A 23,517-nucleotide genomic window follows, 5' to 3' on the forward strand; every position below is an offset into this window, starting at 1 on the left:
GACAGTTTTAACGTAAGAGAATTTGGCTTGTAAACAGAAATTACATTGCAGATCAGTCAGTTCCGTTTGTAAAGGCGCAGGGGCGCTTTCATCTGAAGCAGCGAACGGTATCGAGAACAGGTGTAAGATGGGGTGTGTCCGCAAAACATTTAAAACAATGTCCATATAATTCTTTTAAGGCCGCAATGAATTCTTCAAACCGCACGTTTTCTTTAACGCCAGTTTTATTAGTAATTTGGACGGTGTGCTCTTTCCGGAATTTTTCCACTGCGATTTTCTTTTTAAACGCATCTCCATCAAATCAGAAATGACTTGTTTCTCACCTCGCAATCCCTTACTGTGGTAGTGCACAGTCAAATTCACTTAAAATGCGAGGTCTGAAATCCGTTCCACATGTTCTACTTTTCGTTACTGCGCTCCTTTTTCCTCCTTAAATTCAACAATAGGTAGTTTCAAACCGCAAATCCCTCCAGCCATGCCCTTTGACTTAACCAAAGTACTTTGAAGTAATACTCAGGATGGGCCGGCCGGAGTGGCAGAGCGGTTCTAGGCGCTTCAGTCTGGAACCGCGCGACCGCTACGGTCGCAGGTTCGAACCCTGCCTCGGGCATGGATGTGTGTGATGTCCTTACGTTAGTTAGGTTTAAGTAGTTCTAAGTTCTAGGGGAGCGATGATTCACGAAGATACGCAAATAGTTTAATATGGTATTCTACAAGTAAAACGAATGAAAAAAATTAATATAAACTTAGGTCCGCAAATGTTTGGTTACGGAGTTGGGCTAATAAAATATTTTGCCTGAAATTTAGCAACTTCGCTAATCTGAAGCCATCGCAAAAATGTACGAGGTTAAAGTAAAGCACGATTTCCATTTACATTATTGTTATTGGTCTGGCGAATCTGATAAAACGTGTCCCAGACGTGTATTGGTAGTAAGTCTGCAGAACATCCAGAAAAGCAAAGATTATTATACAAGTAATTTTGTTTGCTTTCCATTAAGATTGTAGAAACGTTTATGTCACTGTTGGCAACCGTTAGTGAGTTGTTTCAGTCGTTTCCTAACCTTGAAACGAATTAGTTTTCTGTATTGTTCAGTGAAAGACCATAATTACAAAAACCACATAGTAACTGTTGTAGTTTGTGCATCATTTGCGAAATAGGGATGCCTTTCAAATTTACGACAGAGGAATACACCGATATGGCGTTATTTATGGCAAATGGGATGGTAATGCTGCGGCTGCAGTTAACGAATATCGCTTACGTTATACAACTCGGAAGATTCCGAAAGCACGAACCATTAGTGGAGTATTTCGAATGTTACGGGAGACAGGTTCTCCTCCTAGCTTCTCTGGATGTTATGGAAAATTACTGCAGGTAGACGTCTTGAACATGTTTTATTAGATTCACCAGATCAATAACGACAAAGTAAATGGAAATCGTGCTTTACTTTAACCTCGTGCAGTTTTCCAATGGCTCCATATTAGCAAATTGCTAAATTTCGGGCAAAATCTTTTATTAGACCTAACTCCGTAACTCAACATTTGCGATCTATATTTATGCGCAGTTTTTTCCTTAGTTTTACTTGTAGAGTAACATATTAAAATATTTGGATATCGTCGTGAATCACCCTATATAAAGTCTCCATACTGTTCTCATTCTCATCAGAAACTATTACAGTTCACAGTAGAATACTGAGTGCGATTTCAGAAAATTTATTATTTATACCACCGATTTCATTACGCACCCCAAGCCCTGCAAATTAAGCACAATGTGCTTCTTGATGTACAGAACAATGAACTTTGATTGTATATCGTTGTAATTTTGTACTCTTTCATCGTCAACAAAACCCTTAAATTCCTTCTGCATGGCGCCGTACTGTCGTTTTATAGTAAATTTGCAATAACCGTCGACTGTGTGACTGCACTGAGAATTCTTATGCTTCTCTTCTGTCATTCACATTAATTTTTAAGGACTTGCGACGATAGATCTCTAGACAATCCCTGTTTGTTCATACAGCCACTGGACCTGTGAACTTCTTTTATACCACAATCAAACAGTGGAGGGTAAACAGCGCCGACTTCACTATCCTCGAACTGAAGAAAGTCGTGTCAGCCGAAAAATGCCACATTGCGGTGCTAAAAGAAATGTCTCGTACTGGTTTGTATGACGCTCTATTAACTTTAGGTCTAAACTAACTTTATGCCAAGCCATATTTGATCAAGTCATCATTCCATCATTAGTACATATACTTAGAGTGTGAGTCAGCTTCCTGGATTACTTTTCAGCTCTCGCCTTACGACTGTATATAATTAACGTTTGTTCACTGGGTAATTAGCTGGAATATGTGAAAAGTCAGTTCTGCTCTTTCGTCATGGACGGCAATCAGCTTAGGAGAGTGTGGCGTAGGAACTATCGATTTTCTGAGTGAAGCCTACGAGGAAAGCCATAATATCGATATAAAATGATTGCGTATTCCGTCATGCAGATTAAAATTTAATATTTGTAAGGTTTAACCTATACTTGCATAAGAGGCATAAATACTAAAGGGAAACAATAAATAAAATTGACATCGTTTGTCCTAACATTACTGAGGATTAAGGCAAAACATTTTAATACTGGAAAGAGTGCCAGAATTACCAAGTGATCATTTGAGGAAATAATGAAATTACAGTTGGTTCGGGACCTATGGTTTCTACCAGGATTCAAATGTCTACACTCTTCCATCAATCTTGATATAAGAAAAATATTTACAGTCTACGAAAGATAAGTTATGTCTCTCGACCTTTGAATCTGTAGCAGAAAGGGATTACACCATGCTCTAGCACCGCATAACGACTCACCTTGAACATGCCCTTCAGTTTGCCAGATGTGAACGTGGGGCTTAACTTGGTTCTCAGCCGTCGCCACTCCTTCCCTGCCAAAGCGAGGAGATGCCTGTTCAGCGGATCTCCGTTGTCGATGAAATTTCCCCTGTCATGGAACGTCGCGAAATCCTTGACAAGGACGTTGCGAAGCAGGTCCGGGTCGCGGATAAGCAGCAAAGGATGATCAAATCCATAAAATCCGACATACCTCTCACCTGAAATGGCAGGGCGAGACGAGATGAATTAACAGCTCTCTCGTATAATAACACTTACAGGTCACCACAATTGTCGTATTGACTCTCAGTGTGAACTAGGTCAATGGAAGAGAAAAATAGAATAACACGTGCATATCAACGCTTCAGTGTCATTTGAAAACACTCATGCTGCCCCACCTTTCTTTACGTACGTGATAAATCTCGAAAACCCCAAGGAACTTGGTCAGTCAGTGTTGGATACGGTTTCTTCGAACGTGATATCCTGTTGACTGTGTCAGGTCAACTGTAGTGTGTTTCATCGATCACTATGCGTTGTGACACTGAAAAGTCATTCCTCACAAAGATTTTGGCTAACCGTCAATATCGTGAGAAGGCTTGTAATAGTCATATCCAGAAACTTGGGGCTCTGCCTACGTCGAATTGTGCATCCCTACGTACTAATGGGCCATAAGTGACCGCTATCGCTGCACCTAGAACCTTCCCATCTATCTGGAAGGTCTGCTGGATGCTACGGATGTCTAAGTCTACAAACGTGTTCGCATGGGCAATCTGTCACGAGAAAGATGGACAACTCGACAGACCACCAATACCTTTAAACTGCTTCATTTTTCTTTTTCTGTTTTTTTTCTGTATTTTATTTCAATTCCCCACCTGGGGCAGGCTGGCAGCAGCTTAGGTGCTGCTCTTCAGCCGAGAGACATTAAGTAAATAAAAGGAAGACATTTAAAACAACATAAAGGAGAAAACACGGCGGAACATAGATATAAAAAGGGAGGACATAATGGAAGAGAGCATACCAAAAAGGGGGTGACTGTAAAAATGTAGATAAAAATCTAAAAAATATTTTACCCAAAAATCACACGCTGTAAGGATTAAAAGAACACAAGGTGAAGTATGGCCAGAGAATAAAAGTTGCAGAATGATTAAAACAGCCACACCATGGGTGACGTAGCGCAGAATAATCATAGACAGCAGAACTACATACAAGTCAAACACTAGATTAAAAACACAGCACTTGACGTCACTGTAGAACGGCACCGAACACAACACTGACGAAGCACAGTAATGCTACCTCTGGCATTGGACCTTCTCTACTGCTCTCCATGTTTTGAGAAATGGTAAATAAAACAAGAAAAAATGATCTCTTAAACATGGGCTCTAAAATGAATACCTTAAGAGCTACGAGCACTTGTTCATCTTCTTTCTACTATGAAACATCTTCCTTATGCTGAACAAGTGTTCATAGCTTTCAAGGTATGCATTTTGGAGCCAATATACATTGTACATTTTCTTTTCTTGTTTCAGTCCACACTACCTTCTTCCAAAGTACGGAAAGCAAGAATCCGGCAGTAGAAGAGGTCCAATGTCACAAATATGAGAGCGATTTTCGCTTATAGCTTTCAGCTCTAACTGTTATTAACTTTCAACTTCTAACTGTTGTTATTTATAGATCCCCAGACTCCGAGTTCACAACATTTTTGCTAAAGCTAGAGGAGGTTCTTGGCTCACTTTAAAGGAAATACAAAAAGTTAGTTATATGTGGTGACTTCAATATTAATTGTATAAGTGACTGTGCAAGGAAGAGGATGCTGGTAGACCTCCTTAATTCATATAATCTTATGCAAACCGTATTCTTTCCAACGAGAGCGCAGGGGAACAGTAGAACAACCATAGACAACATTTTTGTTCATTCCTCATTACTAGAAGGGCATTCTGTTAGCAAAAAGGTGAATGGCCTTTCAGATCATGATGCACAAATTTTAACTCTAAAAGATTTTTGTGCTGCAACACGTGTTAAATATAGTCATCAGCTGTTTAGGAAAGCTGATCCAGTTGCTGTAGAGACCTTTGTAAACCTTATCAAGGAACAAGCGTGGCAAGATGTTTATAGCGCTGATACAGTAGACGATAAATATAATGCTTTTCTCAAGACTTTTCTCGTGCTCTTTGAAAGTTGCTTTCCGTTAGAACGTTAAAAACAGGGTACTAGCACAAACAGGCAGCCTGGGTGGCTGACTAGAGGGATAAGAAAATCTTGTAGAACAAAGTGGCAATTATATCAAAACGTTAGAAACAGTCAAAATCTAAATGCAGCAGCCCATTACAAACAATATTGTAAGGTGCTTAAAAATGTTATTAGGAAGGCAAAAAATATGTGGTATGCAGATAGAATAGCTAAGTCTCAGGATAAAATTAATACCATATGGTCAGTCGTAAAGGAAGTGGCTGGTCTGCAGAGACAGGTCGAGGATATAGAATCAGTGCGTAGTGGGAATGTCCGTGTTACTGATAAGTCGCATATATGTACAGTATTTAACAATCACTTTCTGAATATAGCAGGTGAACTAAATAGAGACCTAGTCCCAACAGGGAATCTTATAGCGCTGTTAGAAAAAAGTGTTCGGAGACTGTTACCTGAAATGCTCCTCCATGATACTGACAAGAGGGAGATTGAGTTAGTAATTAAATCACTAAAGACCAAGAACTCTCATGGATATGACGAGGTATCTAGCAGAATACTGAAGTATTGTTCTATGTATGTTAGCCCAATACTTAGCCATATCTGTAACTTTTCCTTTAGGAGTGGTCGGTTTCCTGATCGATTAAAGTACTTGGTAGTAAAGCCACTTTATAAAAAGGGAGATATTGATAATGTTGACAATTTTAGACCTATTTCTATGCCATCGGTGTTTGCTAACGTTATCGAGAAGGTTGTATATACAAGGTTACTGGAGCATTTAAATTCACATAATTTGCTGTCAAATGTTCAGTTTGGTTTCAGAAATGGTTTAACAACTGAAAATGATATATTCTCTTTTCTCTGTGAGCTTTTGGACGGATTAAATAAAAGGTTGCGAACGCTAGGTGTTTTCTTTGATTTGACGAAGGCTTTTGGCTGTGTTGACCACAAAATATTACTGCAGAAGTTGGACGATTATGGAGTAAGGGGAGTAGCTTACAATTGGTTCGCCTCTTACTTTAAGAACAGAAAGCTTAAGGTAATTCTCCGCAATAGTGAGAGTGGTAGTGATGTTCAGTCCCAATGGGGCACTGTTAAGTGGGGCGTTCCCCAAGGGTCGGTGCTGGGGCCACTGCTGTTTCTTATTTATATAAATGATGTGCCTTCTAGTGTTACAGGTGATTCAAAAATATTTCTGTTTGCTGATGACACCAGCTTGGTAGTGAAGGATCTTGTGTGTAATAGTGAAACAGTATCAAATAATGTAGTTCAAAAAATAAGTTTGTGGCTTGTGGAAAATAATTTGATGCTAAATCACAGTAAGACTCAGTTTTTACAGTTTCTAACTCACAATTCAACAAGAGCCGATATTTTGATGAGACAGAATGGGCATATTATAAGCGAGAAGGAACAGTTCAAGTTCCTAGGCGTTTGGATAGATAGTAAGCTGTTGTGGAAAGCCCATGTCCAGGATCTTGTTCAGAAATTAATGCTGCTTTATTTACCATTAGAACAGTATCTGAAATAAGTGACACTTCAACACGAAAAGTAGTCTACTTCACATATTTTCATACGCTTATGTCGTTTGGTATTATTTTTTGGGGTAATTCTTCCGATTCAAAAAGGGTATTTTTGGTTCAAAAACGGGCTGTTCGAGCTATATGTGGTGTAAGTTCGAGAACCTCTTGTCGAACCCTATTCAATAGTCTGGGAATTCTGACATTGCCCTCACAGTATATATTTTCTTTAATGTCGTTTGTTGTTAGCAATATTAGCCTATTCCCAAGAGTTAGCAGCTTTCACTCAGTTAATACTAGGCAGAAATCCAATCTGCATGTGGAATGCACTTCCTTGACTCTTGTGCAGAAAGGAGTGCAGTATTCTGCTGCATCCATTTTCAATAAGCTACCACAAGAACTCAAAAATATTAGCAGTAGCCCAAACTCTTTTAAGTCTAAACTGAAGAGTTTCCTCATGGCTCACTCCTTCTATTCTGTCGAGGAGCTCCTGGAAGCGCTAAAGAATTAAGCAAATTCCAGTGTTACATTGTTGATTTCCTTTATTTAAACTTACGACTTGTCACCTGAATATGTTTTTTTATGTTTCATTTTATCTGTTTCTAATATCGTGTTATAATTTCATGTATTAACTCGTTCCATGACCATGGAGACTTCTCCTTAATTTGGTCCCATGGAACAATAAATAAATAAATAAATAAATAAATAAAAACTCGATCATTTCCGGATCCAAATCCTTTATCGTTCTCCATCGTTCCTGAAAGTCTGTAACGTCATCACTGAATCACCCTGCATAATGCCGGCAGAGCCATATTGGACATTCTACTGGTTATTCAACGGTTTACTTGATACTACGATAGTCAAACCATAGCCCCACTACATAACATTTTTCTTTAAAATAGGGGATTTTGAAGAACTATGTCATATTCAAATGTAAAACATTGGTTGTCGAATATATAATGGGAATTGTGACAATACATCTAGCAACAATTACGAAAAGTAATGATAGCAGGCAACAGAGGCAGTGGTGGTATAATCAAGTTATGACAAGTTATTCCCATGCTTGCCCAACCGTTCATTCCATGTCCTAATATAGAATAGATAAACCTACATCACAGTAAAAATTGCAAAAGGTTCTTGCAATGTACCCTGCTGTGACACAACGATCATATGGGTGATATAAATTCATAAATCTAAAAAGGATTTTTTTAATTGTATTTCAATTGCCCATCAGGGCAGGCTGGCAGCAACATATGCACTGCTCTTCAGCCGAAAGTCATAGAACATACAATGGAAGATATGAAAAAATAACATAAAGGAGAAAACATGGTGTACATAGATGTTAAAAAAGGGGGTAACATTATGGGAGACAATAGGCAAAAAGGGATGACTCTAAAATGGAGATAGAAACCGTAAAAAAGTAGTGCACACAAAAAACCATACACTGGGACAATTAAAAGAACACAAGGCGAAGTATGACCGGAGTATAAAAGTATCGACAGATGGCGGAGCACATAACAATCACTGACAGTAACACTAAGTACAAGGCTGGAACACAATTAAAATCACACCTCTCGATGCCCAGGAGAACAGCACCAAACACAACACTGACGTGGGACACTGATGCTGATGATCAAAACGGACGATCTGCCAGGCACAAAGAGTTTAGGGAGGAGGGAAGATGGGAGGGAGGGGAAGAGAGGGGGGAGATGGGCGGGGGGCGCTCCAAAGAGGGCCAGGGAGGGATGGATGTGGGAGGGAAAGAGGTGAGGATGGGGTGCAGGGTCTCGGGGGGGGGGGGGGGGAGGAGGGAAGGAGGGGAGAGGAAAAAGGAGGCCCTGGGGAGGGGGGAACAAGGCCAGGTTACAGTAGGTAGGAAGGGTAGATGTCACAGCGAAGTTTATCATCTGGGAGGGGGAGATGCTGGACATTGCCCTGATGAAGGAGATGGAGGGTGTGGAGGTGGAGAAAGGGAGGGATACAGCGATAGAGGCATGGCAACGGGATGGGGGTGGAGAGGGAGGAGGAAACCAGGGAGTGGGGGGATCAAGCCTGCGGACAGTGTAAAGGGTGTGGAGATGTTGGAGGAAAAGGAGGAGGTGGGGGGAGGGGATGAGTTCATACAGGAGCCGTGTGGGGGAAGGAAGGCAGATACGGAAGGCAAGGCAGAGCACATGGCGTTCGAGGATTTGGGTAGAAAGTAAACACATATACGTATATTTAATCATTATCATGTCGCAAACTCCCATGAGATAAACACATATAATAACCTCTCTGTAAGTGTATAAAGAATGGCAAACTCCATATTGAATGCAGCATATAATTTTACTATGTTCCGAAGAAAGACTCTCAAAACGCGCTGTACTCTCATATAGGACAGACACACTTGCTAACATAACATTGCTCCATTTTCCTAGTTACCCATTCTGTGACTAGCGGGCATGAATGTAGTATATAAACACATGACACAAGACAGTTTTAACGAAACTAGTCTCTAGTTGAAACATAAACACACACACCAAAAGCTGGTATGCAAACCTAAATACTGGTATACATTGATTACAGCTTTAAAATTAGATAGAAAAGCATAGTCGATAAGGTATGATAACATAGAAATGAGCATTATAACAACCAAATATTGTTGTACACGCATTACAAAATATCAGTTTCTTGCTTCCCATTAAGAAGTCGTTTGTTACATTCACACAGACAATTGCAAAAACAAATTAAAATCCTCTTTACTAGATATAATAACTATGTATCGCATCAAAACACTATATATCACAATCATAATTCTTTTAAAGAAAAAATTATGTACTGGGACTATAGCGTCGCTACTGTAGTGTCAAATAAACATTTACCTTATATTATAATCACACTCCTTTACGACAGTTATGTCGGAATATAGAATAGTTGGTCAACTACCTTCAAGAATAGACCGGCGTTCACAGTTGGTGAGCAAACTTGCCATGACTCAACTTCATACTCAGGTTCAGTGTTACTTTAAACTTCTTCTTTTTCTTGTGCCTTGGCCCACATCGACGCATGGGTGGCATGGTTAGGGTTGGTTTTGGTATGGTTAATTTAAATGGTGCAGATGCCATTCCTATCGCACCCCGTTACCCCTGGGACGAATAGGTGTACAACTGTGTGTAGTGTTACTGATGTGAATGTGCGCGTAAGTTTCCTAAACGCTTGCGAATCATGTAACTGAGGTGGGACTTGGGTAGCAGTCTGGTACTCAAGCAGTGAGATGAAGGAAACCACCTAAAAACCACATCCACGCTGAATGGCACACCGATCCTCGACGCTAATCCACTGGACGGATTCAGTCCGGCGTCGGTGCATTTCACCTTCCTGAATGCGCCGCTTTAACACTCACGGCTATGTGAGCAGGCGTTGTAGAGTTATTTTAATAAATTATTCTTAATTGTATCTTAGTCTCTGGTGCCACAATTATTCTGTATAGTTCCATTTTGCCCTGTGACAAAGCTATTTGGTTACTGAATGCTTAGCAAGCCACTTCAATACAGCATCTTCTTTCTGTGGTAGAGGGTTGCCACGTTTTTGTTCTTCACCAAGCTTACTTGGTGAACACAACATTAATATTTTTCACGGCAGCTGTAGCTTACATTGGATGTGAAGCACATTTTTCTTTCCATTCACTACGGTAACTTTATTTCACTACGAAAATAACAATTAAATTACTGTTGAGGCTGATACGCTTAATATGTTGTTGTATACTGGTAAGTGATATTAATATTTATTCCATTATATACATACACTTTCAGATTTTTTATGATATCCGGAATATGTTAAAGTTATGTCCTGTCCTCGGGCCCTTACTGTGAGTAGCGCGATTTACCTGGACTGAGTTCTGTTGAATGCAGCGAGCATCATCAGAGAGTGCAGAAAATGATAAAGAAGGTACAACGAATTGACGAGGACGTTGCTGTATATCTGATCACTAAGCTTCCAATTTCACACCACGAAGCTCTCGCTAGAGCGAATAGCGTGGTCAGTACCACGCGGATAGCATGCTGAAAGGAAATCAGCAATTGTTGGTTTCTATGTGGTCACTACATTGTACACCGTAGCAGTGAACGATATGAAAAGGAGACCGTCACTAAAGATGAAAAAATGGATTAGCAGACGGGAGAACTTCTTTTGGAGGACTTATCACTGAATGTAATAAAAATAATTAATTTCAATAACTCTAAGAAACAGCCATTTTCCGCTGTACACAATCGATTGTGGTTTTTCAGAAAACCCTTCTTAGTTGTGTGTTATATAGAGGACTCCTGACAAGTGAACAACCGAAATTCGAAATCTGAAAAAAAAGAAAAAATCAATTCTTGTACGTAAACATCATCATTGCCAGCGCCACTTCAGCTTCTCAAAAAAAAAAAAAAATGGCTCTGAGCACTATGGGACTTAACATCTGTGGTCATCAGTCCCCTAGAACTTAGAACTACTGAAACCTAACTAACCTAAGAACATCACACACATCCATGCCCGAGGCATGATTCGAACCTGCGACCGTAGCGGTCACGCGGTTCCAGACTGAAGCGCCTAGAGCCGCACGGCCACACCGGCCGGCTTCAGCTTCTCACCTCCTAAATGTAACTCCATCTTGGGCTCAGGATTGTGGATAAAATGTAATAGTACTGTACCAGCAGCCGTTTTTTTATATTGTTTTATTAGGCAACCAGTTTCGAAGTTCCAATCACGTTATCGTCAGGCCTGTCTCATGAATGACACCAAATACCACTCGTGCTTGTGTAGCACAAGGCACCAAAATCCGTATCTTGTTCCATAGATACCCGAACTTGATGATCGTGTGTGCTCTTCATAAATGTGACAGAAACTCATACGTTGTTGATACACAGTTTTTCTGTCCTTTCTAATTTCATCCACTGTTGTTGTGGTCTCTACTCTTCTACTCTTGTAACAAATGAGAAGTTTCATTTAATCCTGTAACGCGCTTTTTGCTTTTGTGGTAATCATTACTACCGATTATACGATGAAGGCTTTCATGACCGGTCATGGTTGTTGCTTGTGAATCATTCGGGCTTTTTTTCCTGACGTTTCGTGTCGAGCTGCGTTGGATATCTTTAGAGGAGCCCTCGTTCCATTGAGACTTGCCGACTGATTGATCACACATAAAAGAATTTACAGCGCCATCGAAAATCAGGCCTCGGCCATGTTTACTCATTGGTGCCAACCTAACTTTGGTAGACAATGGCAAAAATACACGATTTGTCGGTTACATGATCACCTCCAAGTTACGTGAACAGTCTGTGGCGTCATTTAAACATCTATATGTAAGCATTACTCTCCCCACCAGTTTAGGTCATGTCACGTCGCAACAACAAGGTATAAATACGTAGTGCTTCATAGTGGAAGTAATCCGTCTTATGGCTACCAATAATTGAGTTTATGTTAGTTTTTAAGTAAAAGAGTTTGTCCTTTGAATATTACAGAAGTCGTGATGTGTAATAATGTGTTAGCAACAATATTTGTCATCTATCCCTTCCACAAATCTTTCTGCTTTATTAATGAAATACAAAAAGTGTAAATTTTACCAAATTTAGAACGACAGTGAAATGATGTATGAAATGTCTTATCTTATAGGAATTTTTTTGTTGATTTCAAAACCTGACTTAGAGTTTGATAGTCTGTAATATGTACGATTTTATGGAGAATTCCAGAACATCAATGGGAATTTAACATTGTGATTGTTATTTTATTACTAATAACTCACCCGAAGCACTTACGTTACAATTTATTGCTTAAAACATGTTCTTGGTTCAAAACGTTCGTTTAAATGAATTCTGTCGTTGTATTATAAATTCTCTTGTTGATACGTGACACAATTTTGGAATTAGCTAAAGGAATAGGTCTCCCATGAAACCAATGACCTTATTAGAATCTTTAGTCGTTATAGATCCTCAATTCATGGCAGCAAAATATGGCGAGCTAAATTTAACTGATTTCAACAGTCGAAATACGGACTTCTTGATGAAGATCAAAATACGATTTCGGAAGAATTATGTGCTATCTACGGAATCACCAAGTAATCAGCAGTGAAGTGCTATTATTACAAACATGGCTTATGTATTACATTATAGGACTTACATGTTATCAGCTAATAAAGTCGATGAATTTCTTGCTAGTGGTCGTGATCGACTTTGCTCAATAATCGATAGTCGAGTATGGAAAGAAATCACATGCTTTCTTTTAGAAATCATTTTGATGGCACGCAGCGGGAGCTTATGAACGCACAGCTACAGATGCCCTCGCCGTTCGGAAGCAAACGTGTGGGTGAATGCTTCGGCTTCTCTCGGCATAATTCGTGTGTCACCGTACGCGCTATCACGCACGCATGTAGAGTTGCCGTCGGTACTGCAGCAGGCAGCCTCAGCAACTCCGCAGACTCTTATGCGCTTAAGGACCGAGTAACTGGGGTCTAGCAACACACGTTTCACTCAGCTCACGGATCGAGACCGTAGAAAAACGTCTCTTGAGTACTATAAACTTACCGATAAAGTACGCCCTATGATTCTTAGTCTGCTCTGTACGCACATTGGTTTCTCAACACGTCCTGAATACAAAAGATAAGTGATTCATCTCCCGGGCGGGAGATTTAGTTCGCACTAAATAATGCACAAAAGATGCAAGAATTAACACAGCTGCTATAATAATCCCACTTAATAATGCCCAATGAAAATTCTTCGAAAATTACTTACTTGGCAGTCGATTGTATATTCTCTGCATGGTCACACCGAGAGCTTCCCTGCCGAGAAAGGTTCTCGTGAAGTTTCCAAACGGGAAAGTAGGTTCCGCGTACGGCACTCCCTTGTTCTTCCAGTACTTGTAGCTACTGGAGAACCACAGGTAGAGAGCGAGCACGGCCGCCGACAAGACGACGACCAAGTCGCCGATCCAGGATTCCAGAAGCAGCGCCATCTGCAGTCTGGAAAAAGGAAAAGAAGAAAGGGCGTCAGCATCCAGCAGAAATTTATCAAGGGGTCTTTGAACGCGGACGCCGTGATAGGTAAGCTTTTTACACGCTTCGAGGTTCACGAAAAAAGTAACTGACTGAGTATAAGTGTATATATATATATATATATATATATATATATATATATATATATATATATATATATATATATATATTTTTTTGGTCATCAGGCTACTGACTGGTTTGATGCGGCCCGCCACAAATTCCTTTCCTGTGCTAACCTCTTCATCTCAGAGTAGCACTTGCAACCTACGTCCTCAATTATTTGCTTGACGTATTCCAATCTCTGTCTTCCTCTACAGTTTTTGCCCTCTACAACTCCCTCTAGTACCATGGAAGTCATTCCCTCATGTCTTAGCAGATGTCCTAGCATCCTGTCCCTTCTCCTTATCAGTGTTTTCCACATATTCGTTTCCTCTCCGATTCTGCGTAGAACCTCCTCATTCCTTACCTTATCAGTCCACCTAATTTTCAACATTCGTCTATAGCACCACATCTCAAATGCTTGATTCTCTTCTGTTCCGATTTTCCCACAGTCCATGTTTCACTACCATACAATGCTGTACTCCAGACGTACATCCTCAGAAATTTCTTCCTCAAATTAAGGACGGTATTTGATATTGGTAGACTTCTCTTGGCCAGAAATGCCTTTTTTGCCATAGCGAGTCTGCTTTTGATGTCCTCCTTGCTCCGTCCGTCATTGGTTATTTTACTGCCTAGGTAGCAGAATTCCTTAACTTCATTGACTTGGTGACCATCAATCCTGATGTTAAGTTTCTCGCTGTTCTCATTTCTACAACTTCTCATTACCTTCGTCTTTCTCCGATTTACTCTCAAACCATACTGTGTACTCATTAGACTGTTCATTCCGTTCAGCAGATCATTTAATTCTTCTTCACTTTCACTCAGGATAGCAATGTCATCAGCGAATTGTATCATTGATATCCTTTCACCTTGTATTTTAATTCCACTCCTTAACCTTTCTTTCATTTCCATCATTGCTTCCTCGATGTACAGATTGAAAAGTAGGGGCGAAAGGCTACAGCCTTGTCTTACACCCTTCTTAATACGAGCACTTCGTTCTTGATCGTCCACTCATATTATCCCCTCCTGGTTGTTGTACATATTGTATATGACCCGTCTCTCCCTGTAGCTTACCCCTACTTTTTTCAGAATCTCGAACAGCTTGCACCATTTTATATTGTTGAACGCTTTTTCCAGGTCGACAAATCCTATGAAAGTGTCTTGATTTTTCTTTAGCCTTGCTTCCATAATTACCCGTAACGTCATAATTGCCTCTCTCGTCCCTTTACTTTTCCTAAAGCCAAACTGATCGTCACCTAGCGCATTCTCAATTTTCTTTTCCATTCTTCTGTATATTATTCTTGTAAGTAGCTTCGATGCATGAGCTGTTAAGCTGTATGTTCGATAATTCTCGCACTTGTCAGCTCTTGCCGTCTTCGGAATTGTGTGGATGATGCTTTTCCGAAAGTCAGATGGTATGTCGCCAGACTCATATATTCTACACACAACGTGAATGGTCGTTTTGTTGCCACTTCCCCCAATGATTTTAGAAATTCTGATGGAATGTTATCAATCCCTTCTGCCTTATTTGACCGTAAGTCCTCCAAAGCTCTTTTAAATTCCGATTCTAATACTGAATCCCCTATCTCTTCTAAATCGACTCCTGTTTCTTCTTCTATCACATCAGACAAATCTTCACCCTCATAGAGGCTTTCAATGTATTCTTTCCACCTACCTGCTCTCTCCTCTGCATTTAACAGTGGAATTACCGTTGCACTCTTAATGTTACCACCGTTGCTTATAATGTCACCAAAGGTTGTTTTGACTTTCCTGTATGCTGAGTCTGTTCTTCCGACAATCATACCTTTTTCGATGTCTTCACATTTTTCCTGCAGCCATTTCGTCTTAGCTTCCCTGCACTTCCTATTTATTTCATTCCTCAGCGACTTATATTTCTGTATTCCTGATTTTCCCGGAACATGTTTGTACTTCCTCCTTTCATCAATCAACTGAAGTATTTCTTCTGTTACCCATGGTTTCTTCGCAGCTACCTTCTTTGTACCTATGTTTTTCTTCCCAACTTCTGTGATGTGTATTTATAAACTATATATAAACGAGGATCTAATTATGTTTATAGATGTACGGAAACGCTGTATGAAAAGCAAGCCCTTGTTCTGCACCCAGTTCCCGTACTGAAAGCTTTTCCTGCCCAAATGAAAACGCACTGCGTGGAGTATTTTTTTTAAAACTAGCATGGAAACCTCACCTACTAATAATTCAACAAAAGCGCCCAATAGAATAAAACTACTAGCAGGCCAAACACGGGAATTGCATCCCGTCACTATCCTTCGCGCATACGAAACCTTGATCCGACTTATCCTTTGCTATGTCAATGTTGCATGGGTATTCGTTTCACCCAACTTCTGTCAGTTCCTCGGAATACTTGAACGCCGTGCATTCCGCCTCGCTTTCCACGACCGTTCTCTCTCTTACAAGGATCCTCTATCATTTCATCAAATTCCCATCTCGACTCATGCACACCTCTGTACTTTGTTGGCACATTCCATCGTCTCAACATTCCTCAAATATAAACCTCCGCGCATATTTTAAGACACCGCACACCGAATTCCACCCAGATCTCGGAAGGCTTGCACTGAGAACAAAAGGACATAACACGATGCTACTAATATATTAACAGCTAGCCAGCGATTTCTCATGGTAACAGCACAGCTAGCGACTGAATAAACCAGAAAAGTGTTGGAACAGAGAAGTTCTGTGTATAAAAGACGTGTAAAAGATATGTACACAATTATTCATCCTGTAAATAGTGTAATCGTGTTTTATCCATTTAATAAATGTTTGCAATGTCTTCGTTATGTCTTATCAACTAGAGACACAACATTACCAACTGCCATCTTTCCCCACCTCTCTGCCGGCCGGTGCGTGGCCGAGCGGTTCTAGGCTCTTTAATGTGGAACTGCGCGACCGCTACGGTCGCAGGTTCGAATCTTGCCTCGGGATGTATGTGTGTGATGTTCTTAGGCTAGTTAGGTTTAAGTAGTTCTAAGTTCTAGGGGACTGATGACCTCAGATGGTAAGTCCCATAGTGCTCAGAGCCATTTGAACCATTTTTGAACCCACCTCTCTCACACTTCAAGCCTACCCCTTCTATTTCTATCTTACGCTACGACTTTCCTATTCATTCTACTGTCTTTCTCACACGCAAGTCTCCTACTCCTTTTCTGTCTCCCCTCAATGGCTAAAAATGGCTCTGAGTACTGTGGGACTTAACATCCGAGGTTATCAGTCCCCTAGAACTCAGAACTACTTAAACCTAACTAACCTAAGGACATCCCACACATCCATGCCCGATGCAGGATTCGAACCTGCGACCATAGCGGTCACGCGGTTCCAGACTGACGCGCCTAGAACCGCACGGCCACACCGGCCGGCCTCTAATAGTTTTCGAGTAACTGAATGAAAACCAAAATTGTAACTAAGCCATACCCATTTGTACTACACTCATGCTCATAAGTTAAGGATAATAGCAGAATGTGGTGCCACACAACGTGGCACTACACAAAACCGGCGCTAATAGCATAGGCACATAGGGAACACACATGACACAGATATGTAAGTCCACAGTATTGGTGATAAGTTGAGAAAACCGTCCCGAAACACATGTGCTACAAAACTCCACTGTTTCTTGCGCATGTACCCGGACATCAATATGGGATATGATCACCATGCACAAGTACACAGGCCGCACAACGCATTGGCATACTCTAAATCAGGTGGTCGAGCAGCTGCTGCGGTATAGCCTCCCATTCTTGCACCAGTGCCTGTCGGAGCTCCTGAAGTGTCCTAGGGGTTTGAAGAAGTGGAGCGATACGTCGACCGAGAGCATCAAAGACGTGCTCGATGGGGTTTAGGTCTGGAGAACAGGCAGGCCTCTCCATTCGCCTGACATCGTCTGTTCAAAGGTACTCCACCACGAAGGCAGCTCGGTGGGGCCGTGCATCATCATCCATTACGAGGAAGGTGGGACCCACTGCACCCCTGAAAAGGCAGACATACTGGTGCAAAATGACCCATTACAGTTTCTCTGTCAAAGACATGCAGGGGTATACGTGCACCAATCATAATGCCACCCCACACCATCATACCACAACCTTCATACAGGTCCCTTTCAAGGACATTAAGGGGTTGGTATCTGGTTCCTGGTTCACGCCAGATGAAAACCTGGTTCTGATTCAAGCCAGATGAAAACCTGGCAAGAATCACTGTTCAGACCAAACCTTGACTCGTCCGTAACATAACCTGGGACCAATGTTCCAGTGACCATGTACTGTGTTCTTGACTCCAGGCTTTACGGGCTCTCCTGTGACCAGGGGTCAATGGAATGCACCTTACAGGTCTCCAGGCGAATAAACCATGTCTGTTCAGTCATCCGTAGACTATGTGTATGGAGACAACTTTTCCAGTAGCTATGGTAAGGTCCTGAGCAAGGCTACCTGCAGTACTCCGTGTCCTTCTATGGGCACTGATGGTGAGATATTGGTCTTCTTGTGGTGTTGTACACTGTGGACGTCCCGTACTGTCGCGCCTGGACACATTTCCTGTCTGCTGGAATCGTTGCCATAATCTTGAGATCACACTTTGTGGCACACAGAGGGCCCATGCTACGACCTGCTGTGTTTGACCATTCTCCAGTCGCCCTAGTGTTCTACTCGTCGTAACGTCATCAATACGTGTTCTTTGAGCCATTTTCAACACACACTCACCATTAGGACGTCTGAAAACGTGTGCACACTTACTCACTGCACCATACTGTGACACGTTCCAACACACCTCTGCGTATGTGAGCTGCTGCCATCGCCACCATGCGACGACTACAGGTCAAATGAACTGCATAGTCATACCCCAAGGTGATTTAAACCCGCAAACCGATCACCAGAGCGTTGTTTCACCATGTATCAGCATTATCCATAATTTATGAGCATGAGTGTAAATTAAGTACCTGTAATTTTAATGCTAGAAAATTTTGTTACAGCACATGAGATAACTTAGTAAGCAATAGAGCTACAACAAATTTTAGGACCGAACTATTAATAACAATCAAAACAAGGTCTTTTAAAGTTATACTGTAGTTCAGATCTACCATCAGTTCCACTCTACAAATTCTAGAAGGCAAATTTTTTATTCAAGCGAGCTGAAACCTTTTCTATGGTTTCTACTAACTTACCTGAATGCAGGTAAAAATTAAGGAGATTCTAAATTAACTCATAACTTTGATATTAAAGTCTGTGTGTCCGAGAAAGTGGTCGTTCAGGGACTGCTGCAGATAACAGCATATGTTCCCTTGGCCATACGCTGTGGTACATATATAAGTACAGCACGAGAGGCAGTAAGAGGACCACCTCTATACCATTTACTTTCCCAAGGTGGCTTCCACAAACTCCCTCCGTTTATCCCTCCTATCAACTCTTTCACCTCCCCATCTGTCCTTCTGTCCTTTTCCCAGGCTCCCTCCCCCCTCCTTCCATCCTGTTTTTTCCCCACCGACCCTCTCTCTGACTCCCTTCTCTCTCCCGAGTCCTTTTGCTTTCCCCTCCACTGCCTTCCCCAATCCCTCTGCGTCCGCCCTGCCCCCCATTTTTTCTATGTCCTCTCCCTCCATCGGCTCCCCCCTTTTTTTCTTTTCCCCACCTCCCCCCTTTTTCCCCCTCATCGGTCCACATCCTCCCCACGCTCCCATCCGCAGCTGTGTCACCTCTATAGTATTGTGTTACGTTAATGTTCAGTGTTGTGCGATCCTGTCAGTGTTGTGAAGAACCACCGTATTGTCGCTAGTTGGGTTTTTTATCTCGTGCGAACAGAAACCAGACTGTCGCCGTGTTTTTTCTATTGTGCCTGTCTACTTACTGTGTGTCTTCATCCGCAGTGCCAACACCGAGTTTTTATATTTTAAATTCCACAACATACCGCCATTTTACAGTTTTTTACAATATCACTGTTTTATCACCTGTTTTTATTGTTTTGTTTATATTCTCATCATTATGTTTTTCAGCTTTTCTGTAGGCTGTAGAGCGACCTATTACGCTGCTGTCAGCCCCCCCCCCCCCCTCGGCGGGTGGGGGGGGGGGGGAATCGAAACGCAATAAAGGAAAACAAAAAAAAGGATGAACTTCACTTCGGACTCAGCCACTGTAAGATCCGCGTCAGTCAAACGCCGGATTGTGCTCTGCCTTGGATGATGTCAGAGAAGGACTGTGACAAAACGCTATTTTCTGTACTCACTGATAGTGCACTCGCGAGATCTGTACACCATCCTGGTTCGCTTAGATTTGTGCTAAAGTATCTGTTAGTGTGCCGTCCATGAATTCTTCAAATTGGCGTGGCAAGTGGTGGCTATGACTTCCACTTTTGTGGCGAGTATTTATTTAGAACATTTATTTGAGTATTAGTAGTCGGGACGGAAGACAGTTTGGTGGGAATGTACCGTAGAGGTCGCCCCTGAACTGATAACAATGCTGTTTAGGATATAAAGACTTACTGTTAGTTGAACATATTGATTTTCAAAATGTTGTGATGAGATACTTTACTAAATATGTGTATGAACTGGAACTTTATACCTTCATTTATTATCATAGTCCTGATCCGTCTAAGCAGAAAGAGAATAGAAACATTTCTTTGAGTTGGTTGGACAAGAATGTGGACGTGCAGACTGGGAACTATTGTCAGTATGTTCTCCATCGCTTTCTGGCTGACCACAAAAATAGTTGTCAGGCTCGCGTGAGAAAGATGGCGAACCGCAAACACTAACAACATAAACTAACAACTAAAAGTTTCATAAATTTTACCCGCTGCCCCACAAGTCGGACGGGAACTTGGGGACTTCTGTGTGAGGTGGATGTTGCAGCAGCTCATCGTAAACGTGCACCGTCGATTTTTTAAGAACTTCGTCGTCATTATAGCTCTTTTCAAGGCACAAAAAATAGATGTACCTTGATTATAGATTATTCTGTTGCATGCTCTAGTGTTGTAAAAGAAACCAGAAACTATGAGAGAACCTTGTAGGCCCATTTTAAATATACATTTTTATCTACATCAACATCTGTGTCTACATGAGTTGTATGTAATTCACACTTAACTGCTTGGCAGAGGGTTCACTGAACCACCTCCAGACCAATTTCTCTACCGTTCCACTCTCGAAGAATGCGCAGGAAAAACGAACACTGAAACCTTTTCGTGCGAATTCTGGTTTCTTATTTTATTGCGATGATCATTTTTCCTATTCAGGTGGGCGCCAAAAAAATATTTTCGCATTCTTTGGAGAAAGTTGGTGATTTAAATTTCGTGAAAAGGTCTCGCCGCAACGAAACACGTCTTGTGTTAATGATTGCCATTCAAACTCGCCAATCAGATCCGCGACACCTTCTCCCCTATTTTGCGGTTACACAAAAAGAACTGCCTTTCACCGAAATTTTTCCATGCCCTCAGTCAGCCTTGTCTGAAACGGATCGCACACGACGCAGAAGAGGACGGAGAGGCATAGTGTAAGCATTCTCTTTAGTAGACCTGTTGCCTCTTCTAAGAATTCTGTCAGTAGAACCCAGTCTTTGATTCGCCTTCCCCACAACATTATTTATGTAATCTTTCCGATTTAAGTCGTTCATAATTTTAATCCCAAGGTACTTAGTTGAGTTTACAGCCTCTAAATTTGTGCGATTTATTGTGTAACCGAAATTTAATGTATTTCTTTTAGCGCTAATGTTGATGACTTCACACTGAATGGGGGACATCACGAATCCAGTCACAGAACTGAGACGATACCCCAGTCAAAAGCCTTCCGGAAAACTAAAACTATGGAATCAATTTTAGATTCTTTGTTAACAGCACTCATTGCTTCGTGTGAATAAAGAGGATGTTGTGTTTCGCAAGAACGATACTTTCTGAATCCGTACTCTCTGTGTGTCAAAAGATCTTTGACAAATTTCATCCCTGATGACTTTAACGAAGGCAGAATTTCGCAAAAAAAAAAAAAAAAAAAATATCATTCTGTAGATGAAAGGTCTCGTCATCGCTCTCATAAATCCATCATCTCTACCAACCAACTGTCTGTACTAGAAATATTGGATTTTCTCTGACCGATAGGAAGGTAGGCCTTTCGGGCGAACGCTTGCATAACAACAAGACACTTTACAGGAGGATACGTAGCGTATAGTCGGCCGTGAAGTTCGGCTGCGTGGAATGTAAACACATGTCAGTCACCGACCATTACCACAAGCGAAGTGTGCGACCTCGCTGCGGAATCGGAAAAAGCTCGCACTGCTACGACCCCTGTCTATGAGTGAGTGCGATAATGTTTGTACGTTTGGCTACGTGTGTCTATAAATAATTATCCATAATTTCAAAGGCACTACGAGGAACCCACTGAAGATGCGTGATACGCATTACTGAAATAGGGAAACATATCTTTCTGTTAAAAGATATCCAAATAAAAGTTAGAAAATAACTGGCACTCGATATTTTGTCTTGTTCCTCATATGACAAGCACGCTTTACTTATCTCCAGAGATCATAAAAGTTCAAACACTGTCTTTATCAGGAGTGGAAGGGAAAGCCGAAAATGATAAGAGCGATAAAAAACATACGCCGCATCGCTCTCTCACAATAATTACAGATAATGTGTGAAACTCTTAAAATGTGTCGTATAAAATGTTTATTTCAGTACCGGAGTTGGCGTTGTTTAGGTGCACAAATTCAGAGCTATTATAAATGATTCATTCGTTTTCATAGCTACATATTTTCCCAACTATTACATGTGCAGATATGATCGATGCATAAATAGAACTATAAACTCACTGTGTCTGCATTTTGCACTCCAAAAATTACCTATGAGTGACCCTCTATTCACACGACAATCGTCCAAGAAATAGTCAAGTTCTTTCCATAGCTCGTGTAGCTTGTCGATAGTCATCGAAGAGCACTCACACATTCTCGAGTGTTCTTGGCAGTGGTAGAACTTAAACACGGACCTTAATGTACCCGAAAAGGAAACAGTCACAAGGCATTAGGTCGGGTGATGGGAACAGATTCACATAATTCCAATTCGGCGATGTGGAGATTCGTCGTTTAGGTAGCAACGAACGTTGATGCTGCAGCGAAGTGGTACTCCGTCTTGCTCGAAAATGATATTCTCGGATTCAGCAGCCGGTTGTCTTAACAACCACAACGGCAGGATATCAAGATAAGAGGTATCTGTTACAGTCTTCTGATTGAAAATCGGCTCATACAGCTTCGTTTGTGACATTTCACAGCAAACATCAACCTTCGGCCGATTCCCGTTCATGCGCCACAGTTTCACGATGATGTTCCGTGCCCCATACGTTTATAGAGACAACAGTGCCCCTAAACTGTCGATACGAACACAAAGCGCTCTGTTTATATGGCGTTTTTCCATAATTCCGAAAGTAAACTGCTCTGTTGCAACAGTTAAACATCTCACATTTTCAACACACAAAAGCTTTTTTCTTACTCTGATGCCATTTTTTTAAGGCATTACATCGTAACGCCAAATGGTGGGCACAATACAGACTCAGTAAGTTAACGGTTCTATTCATGCATCAGTCATATACTATGTGATCAAAAGTATCCGGACACCCCCAAAAACATACGTTTTTCATATTAGGTGCATTGTCCTGCCACAAACTGCCAGATACCCCATATCAGGGACGTCAAAATCATTACATATCGTGAGAGAGCAGAATGGGGCGCTCTGTGGATCTCGCAGGCTTCGAACGTGGTCAGGTGACTGGGTGTCATTTGTGTCATACGTCTGTACGTGAGATTTATGTTTTAAACATCTTCTTGCTTCCCACTGTTCAAGAGCAATTCGGGGATGGCGATTGCA

At 41.3% G+C, this 23,517-nt stretch overlaps 1 protein-coding gene across 1 annotated transcript in view; it reads right to left on the bottom strand.

Moving 5' to 3' along the window:
* LOC124787699 (cytochrome P450 6k1-like) overlaps positions 1–23,517 on the bottom strand; it is a 63,162-nt gene that overhangs the window by 35,514 nt on the left and 4,131 nt on the right. The window contains exons 2-3 of the mRNA XM_047254534.1: positions 13,304–13,530; positions 2,839–3,077 (exon numbers count right to left, since the gene is read on the bottom strand). Of these exons, the coding sequence (XP_047110490.1) occupies positions 2,839–3,077; positions 13,304–13,523 (459 nt within the window). The 5' untranslated portion in view covers positions 13,524–13,530. The remainder of the gene's footprint in view (positions 1–2,838; positions 3,078–13,303; positions 13,531–23,517) is intronic.

This window comes from Schistocerca piceifrons, chromosome 3, assembly GCF_021461385.2.
Source record: "Schistocerca piceifrons isolate TAMUIC-IGC-003096 chromosome 3, iqSchPice1.1, whole genome shotgun sequence".
Taxonomy (NCBI): Eukaryota; Metazoa; Arthropoda; class Insecta; order Orthoptera; family Acrididae; genus Schistocerca; species Schistocerca piceifrons.